Source organism: Thunnus maccoyii, chromosome 15, assembly GCF_910596095.1.
Source record: "Thunnus maccoyii chromosome 15, fThuMac1.1, whole genome shotgun sequence".
Lineage (NCBI taxonomy): Eukaryota > Metazoa > Chordata > Actinopteri > Scombriformes > Scombridae > Thunnus > Thunnus maccoyii.
In genome coordinates this window covers 1,737,102-1,744,146 of record NC_056547.1, presented here as the reverse complement: position 1 = coordinate 1,744,146, position 7,045 = coordinate 1,737,102, and the positions used below count along the sequence as shown (strand labels likewise).

General features: G+C 40.0%; 1 protein-coding gene and 3 gene segments (V, D, J or C); 2 read left to right on the top strand and 2 right to left on the bottom strand.

The window, feature by feature from the left end:
- Nucleotides 1–7,045, bottom strand: part of LOC121913208 — an 899,212-nt gene that overhangs the window by 753,117 nt on the left and 139,050 nt on the right.
- LOC121913212 overlaps nt 1–7,045 on the top strand; it is a 747,540-nt gene that overhangs the window by 612,048 nt on the left and 128,447 nt on the right.
- The window catches only part of LOC121913210, a 756,822-nt gene that overhangs the window by 624,806 nt on the left and 124,971 nt on the right, over nt 1–7,045 (bottom strand).
- The window catches only part of LOC121913129 (glutamate receptor ionotropic, kainate 5-like), a 104,126-nt gene that overhangs the window by 66,129 nt on the left and 30,952 nt on the right, over nt 1–7,045 (top strand). For both annotated transcript variants that reach the window (XM_042435805.1, XM_042435804.1), the window contains exon 12: nt 5,812–5,925. In XM_042435805.1, coding sequence (XP_042291739.1) covers nt 5,812–5,925 — 114 coding nt within the window. The remainder of the gene's footprint in view (nt 1–5,811; nt 5,926–7,045) is intronic.

Here is a 7,045-nt window from a genome sequence, read left to right as displayed (position 1 = left end):
GAATCTGTGCAAAGAAGGTTCAGACATCGGGGGGGAACAAAGGTGCCGCCATCAGAGTGGCTGAAAAACCGTCAGCTCAACCTTGTAGAAAGAGACGTCTGTTTAATTGTAGAGACGAACAACTCAGTTCAACGTGCTGGAATATCTGTCAGGACGACAGTAACTGCAATCTGCACTTATGCTGCCACAGAGGGACGAGGTGTGTTCTGTACTACTGTACTACTTAGTATGCCAGAAAAGATTTAGTATGTCCTGATGCATAGTATATCAAAAGTACCAGGACGTCCTGCTACATCGGGTCGCATTTTGCAGCATGCAAGCCAACATGCTTTTCTGGCTATTCTGACCCACAGTCCTCTGCAAGGCATCACATCGACTGAGCTGCCGAGAGAGCAAAGACCAGTGACAGCACATTGACAGTACAGTGATGGAAACCAGTGCAACAACAGAAGCCTCAATGACAGATGAAGTAGTCCCAGTTGAATGCATACTGCATGCAGCAGTACGTAGTTTGTAAAGGCAGCTGCAGTACGTACTAACAGTTCACTTCACTTAGAAAACACATAATGATGCATTAACAGACAGAGCATTGGTGGTGGTATTCTGGGCCTTTGAATTGCCGACCAAACCCCCGATGTTTTTAAAAAGGTCTTGATTTCCAATAACGATTAATCTTAGAAGCCAAGAGTGTTTCTATGAATGCTCTTCCCAAAGCAGTACCTCAGAGCGAGTGCACATTAAATACTCTTTAACATTGGCTGTCTGTGATGATGAAGATGATGCTAAATGCATTTTAAAGTAACCTTACATACTTGAACCTGCAGAACTTTTGTCTTCCCCTTCTGGTAGTGAGAGCACAGACCAGTGACAGCGCATTGACAGAGCAGTGATGGAAACCAGTGCAACAACAGAAGCCGCAGTGACAGATGAAGTAGTCCCAGTTGAATACTGCATGCAGCAGTACATACTAATAGTAAAAAGTAGAAGTGGAAATGTCTTCACTTCACTTAGAAGACTCATAATGATGCATTAACGGACAGACATTGGTGGTGGTATTCTTGGCCTTTGAATTGACGACCAAACCCTGGATTTTTTTCAAAAAGGTCTTGATTTCCAATAATGATTGATCTTAGAAGCCAAGAGTGTTTCTATGAATGCTTTTCCTAAAGCAGTACCTCAGAGCGAGTCCACAGTAAACACTGGCTGTCTGTGATGATGAAGATGATGCTAAATACATTTTAAAGTAACTTTGCATACTTTAAACCTGCAGAACTTCTGGCAGTGAGAGTAATTACAAAAACGCTGTCTACTCACATTATTCTTCAATAACAAAATAACTGAAATCAGAGCCGGTGTTGCTGCTGATGTAAACACAGACGATCTCAGCAAATCCTGTAAAAAAAAATGATGTAACCGCGGGAAAATTCACCTGTATTACATCACCTGAGCTGTCACTGAGTGTAACTCCTCCACCTCATGTATAATGTATGTATGTATGTAATGTTGTGCCTACAGCATTTTTTAAGCGGGTGTTTGACAGTGTTTCAAGTCATATCCTGAAGATTATTAATAGGTCTCTTCAAACAGCCCAGAAACCTTCAAAACAGCTGTTGTAAAAGCTTTACTGAAGAAACCCAACCTAGATGTTTTTTTAACCTTTATTTACTCAGGAGAGTTTCTCTGAGAGCAACATCCTGATTACATTCACACAGTTATACATTCATACCTGGAAGCTGCCCAGTACAACCAGTCTGATCTGCTGGCCACTGAGCAGTTGGGGTTAAGGGCTTTGCTCAAGGGCACCTCAGTGGTGGTAATGATTCTTCATCATTGAAGCTCACTGCTCTAACCTTTAGTCCGCCACTTCCCCGTTATAGGCTGATATCCAACTTTCCATTCATTAGTCAGATACTTGAAAAGATAGTTTCAGTTCAAACTCATTTATTACAGAAAACAACATCCTGGAGGAATTCCAGTCAGGCTTTAAAACAAACCACAGCATTGAAACAGCTCAGACTAAACTCTGATGAGAATAAGGTCTCAGTTCTTATCTTCTCTGACCTAAACGCAGCGTTTGATACGATTGACCGTGATATCCTAATCAGTCGCCTGTACGAGTGGGCCGGTCTTTCTGACTGTGTGTTAAACTGGTTCAAAACAAACATCAAAGGGAGAAAGTTTTACGTCAGTCTTGGAGATCATGTGTCTGAGGAACATATCAACTGCGAGGGAGCTGCCTTGGTCCATCATTATTCTCACTGTACATGCTGCCATGTGGTAACATCATCAAAGAGCACAATGTATGTTTCCATCGTTATGCAGATGACACGTGACTCTATATCTCTGCTGGACCAACTGATACTGCAGCTATAAACTCTGTTGCTACCTGTCCTCTGGCAATAAATATACATATACACTATATACATATTGCAGACGCATCATTACATAAGGTCATTACATGTTATGTATTTCAACATTATGTTTTTACACTGTAAATCTATGAAAGAACAGCATGTAGCTCCGTCAGCTTTTTGCTAACTCGTAGCCTCATCTCAGGTCAGAGTCTAAGTTCTTACACACATGTAGTTAAGACACATGCAGTTTCTCTCATGATATAGACATGTAGTCTGCCTCAGCAATACATGTATAAAATAATAAACCCATAACTGTACTCATGTTTCACAAGAGTCACTCTGCTGCCATTTCTAAGAGCGTCTTCAGTTACGATGCTTTTGGGAAACACCTCTTGAGCTTAAAAAGGTTCATAAGATGGATTATTATGATCATCTTATCCTTAAGATGCTTTAATGGTGCCCAGGTGTTGCGATCGCTGTCGACTGTCTCCCTGGTCGGAAAAACAATCAACCAATTAGAGCTTTTTAGGTGAGATTAAGATTGAAGCCATTATTTTCCTGAGCCAGAAAAACATCCACACCGAGTCACTGATGTTTTAAAACTCGACACAGTTTCAGACTGAGCTGAGAGGCTCGGTTGTGTCTGGCTTTGAGGGCGTTTTAGTAAAATCAGAGAGTGTAACTATTATTCCTGAAGGCATTGTGTCTCTCCCAAAATGTTTCCTGTTAATGCAAAATAGCTGAACATGAATGTAATTCACTGGAGGTTGTTCAGCTCATTACAGAATAAATTAGGAGCCGTTAGGCAGTTAGGAGCTGAATAACTAATGAAAATCTCTCTCTGTGTTCTCTGCGCAGTTTCAGTAGCGTTTCTTATTGTCTTTGTTCACTCTGTTTACTCATATATTTGACTAGCTTATCCCAAATATTAACCATGTTTCTATTCCTGCTTTTGTTCATCTCCACCTGTTCATCTGCTCTTCTTTCATGTGTTCAGCGTCTAACAGGACTTGACCCTCCTTTCTTCTTCTGTCCTCCACTAGTTTTATTTCTTCTCAGACTTCTCCTCTCCCGTTGTCTCTTCTTTGATGTTGATTATTTAAATTTTATTTCAGCACATCTTGTTTTTCTCATGCTTCACCAGTTGAAAGTCTCTCTCTTCCTTCCTTCTGTCTCCCTGATGATCTAATTCCCCGTCTCTCGTTTCCTCCTAATCCTCAATTATAGGTTTACTATGCAGGGTTTGTTGGTTGCTGTTTGTATACACACAGCATTCGAAGATGGTCCCTCCTCCGGTTCAATGAGAGAGAGAGAAAGAGAGAATAGCTGTGAGCGAGCTAGAGAGTGAATGAAGACAGCGAGCAGCGTTGGCAAGAACAAAGCTGTGAATCAGAGAAATAAAACATTATTTTCTGATTGTTTCATAGCAGTTACATTCTAAAGCGCAAACAAACGCCTACACCTCCACACAACCCTGCAGGAAGCTGCCGCATCGCTGGATTTAGTGTGAACGCAGAGCTTCTTCCTCTCTGCTCTGTGTGTGTGCAGCTCAGCTCCGCCCTCGGTCAGCAGACACACAGACCTGCTGCTCTTTATACATCCATGACACAGAGAGCAGAGATGTAACCTGGTCGCTACGCTACGAGTCCCGACCTCACACCCTGCGCTGTTATTGGCTGAGAGCTACACACCCACTGCACAAAGGTGTCCAGAGCACAGTAAAATAATAATAAGAAGAAGAAGAAAATACAGGCAAAGAGCAGAGTCTCTGCAGGTACATACAGACACACACTTCTAGTGGGACATAAGTGACGATTGAGAGGGATTATTTTCTCGAGTCTGTACGTTGTTTTTTAGGAAAATCCTGCATAGTAAACCTTCTGAGTTCTTCTCCAGATGGAAGAAAACCTCATTCAAAATCCCATTGACATTTTTAATAAAACAAATAACTAAAACTGCAGGTTTGGAAAAGAACTTTACTCAACAGTACATGGTGTTGGCGGAACAGGGCCCAGAACATCTACCTGAGGAACTCCATATCAAGTCTCAGCGGTACAGAATAAACCAAACTTATAAACATTATTTGATATGACAGCCCAGCATTCTTATAAATAACGTCCATATCAACGATTCTGCACCTCATGAGTTTCGTCCAGTATCAGCGTTCTTGTGCCAATACAGGAAGTAGTTTGTCCTTCATGCTGTGAGGCAGGAAGTTGGGGTGTGGAGGTCGGACTGGTTGATGAATGTGTAGCACATCTGAATGTCATGCAGGAGACCAGAGTTCACATTTCACTACAGACCTGCAATAAATATTCAACCACATTCAAGGGCTGTGCAATATATACTGAATTAAAGGACGGGTTCACAATTTTTCAAGTGTGTTAAACCAGCAGTCAGGTGTCTGTAATCATTCCTCCTGTTCATACTGGATATTAAAAGATCCTTCAAATGTGCTTTCAATGGAAGCGATGGAGGCTTTGGCACTAAAAAGACTGTAACATTGAAAGATATCTACTTGATTTGACTCATTTGGACGCTGAAGCTTCATATTATGAAGGGTTCTTCTAATAGTCAGTACAGACTAGAAAAACTGTGAACCCGTCCTTTAATATTACTTAAAACATTTAAAATACACAAGAGAATAATATGAAGTAGAGGTGAAATGATGCTAAAAGAAGTGTTGAAGAATCTAGAGCTGCAACTATTGTTCAATCAGAAAATTAATTTGCAATATTTGATAATCGAATAATTGTTTCAGCAATTTTTTAGGCAAAAATCTACTGGTTCCAGTTTGTCAAATGTGAATATTTTCAGGTTTTTAATCTCCTTTGTGACAATAAACTGATTCACTTTGAGTTTGTTGGTCGGACAAAACAAGACATTTTTAAGAGTAACCATGAGCTCTGAGGACTTGTGATGGACATTTTTCACAATTTACTTACATTTTTCTCAATTAATAACTTATTAATCGGGAAAATACTAGTTGCAGACCTGGAAGAATCCATTTACTAAAAGATAGACTGCGTTGATTTTCCACAGTTTCCAGCTGTTCTCTGTGTAAAAAGTCGTATAAACCAGCCTTCTGTGTCTCCAGAGGAAGCTGTGAGAAACCTGATAAACTGCCTCAAGTCATGTCAGTTGAGTCAGAGTCAGCTGGGGCCGAACACTACAAGTTTGAAAAGTTAAAAAAAGTTTTAAAAAATCTGGGGGTGTGGAGTTAGAAAGAAGAGAAAGAAGTTACCAGACCTTTGTAGCTCGCTCCCCACAGCTTCTTTTCAGGGTTTTTTTTTGTTTGTTTGTTTGTTTATTTGTTCAGAAAGGAAGGTTAAAATGTACTGTGAGTTAACACAACATTCAAGAATGATAAAAAACACAGTGTGTCTGCTCAGCTTAAGATCAATTCTGTGTTTCTGCTGCCCTGACTACATCTCTCTCTTGTCTTTTGTCTCTGTAGAAAGCAGACCTGGCGGTCGCCGGCTTCACCATCACCTCCGAGAGAGAGAAGGTGATCGATTTCTCCAAACCCTTCATGACTCTGGGGATCAGCATCCTGTACCGAGTTCATCTGGTAAACTCACCTGGATATTTTACTTGTTTCTGTTTATATTGGCTATTATTTTTTACAGAAATAGATATTTATTCAACTGCAGCTCAGTTAACAATCATCCAACTTGCAAAGCTGCAGCCTCGGTTACACTTTATTTATTTATTTATCCCCAGGTTTTTTTTTTCTTTATGTTAAATGTTATAGCAGTCAGCAGTTTACATCCCCAGAAGTCCCAAATGTCAGTTTTTTATTCCAGCAGCAAGTGAACGCATCAAAACTGTCAATATGAACATAAACAAGATTTATCAGTGGAGTTAATAAAATATTCCAAACCAGCATCAACAGAAACGCAACTAAAAATAGCTGAAAATTGATGCAGTTTAGACAAAAATTAAAACAGTTTTCAGCAAATATATGTTGACAGTTGTAACACATAATATGTTGGAATTACACAGTGAAAATAATATTAGTAGCAGCTGTTAATATGCATATTTAACATTTTTAACACTGAGTGAAGAAAAGAATCTGCAGGCGTCTCCTCATGTAGCAACATCTTCTTCATCATCTTGTTAGCGTTGATTTCTATTTTCTTTATAAATACCGATCTATGAAGGACAGTTAGCCGATCCTCACTTATTTAATGTTATAAGACGTCATGTTTCTACAGACTGTTGGCAGGTAGAGCAGCAGGTCCATCTTGCTTCTTTACACTCGTGTTTAGCGTTAGCTAGTTCTCTCACTTCACAGTTGCACAGTTTTTAAACTGTTTTTAGTCGTAAAGCTTCACCTCATCTTTTAAACTGTGTAACTCGAACTGATAAAAACATCCTGCTCACCAGAGAAACAGCAACATCGGTTGTTTGTTCAGACACTCAATAAATATCTTCTCACTGAACTGAAACGCTACATTCACACAAAATTATTTTAGCGCTGCAGAAAGTCTTGTGGAGGAGGTTGATGGTTGATGGTTGATGGTTGAGGTGAACGGTGTGTGTTTGTAGGACTACCAGACCAATAAAATATCAAACTGTTTGGTTCTCTAACACGAGACTAGACAAGTTTGATGTCATTAGTCAAGGAGGCACAACTAAGCTACCGTTGCTAGCGGTTTAGCTAAAGTGCAACGCAAAGTATGCTAGCT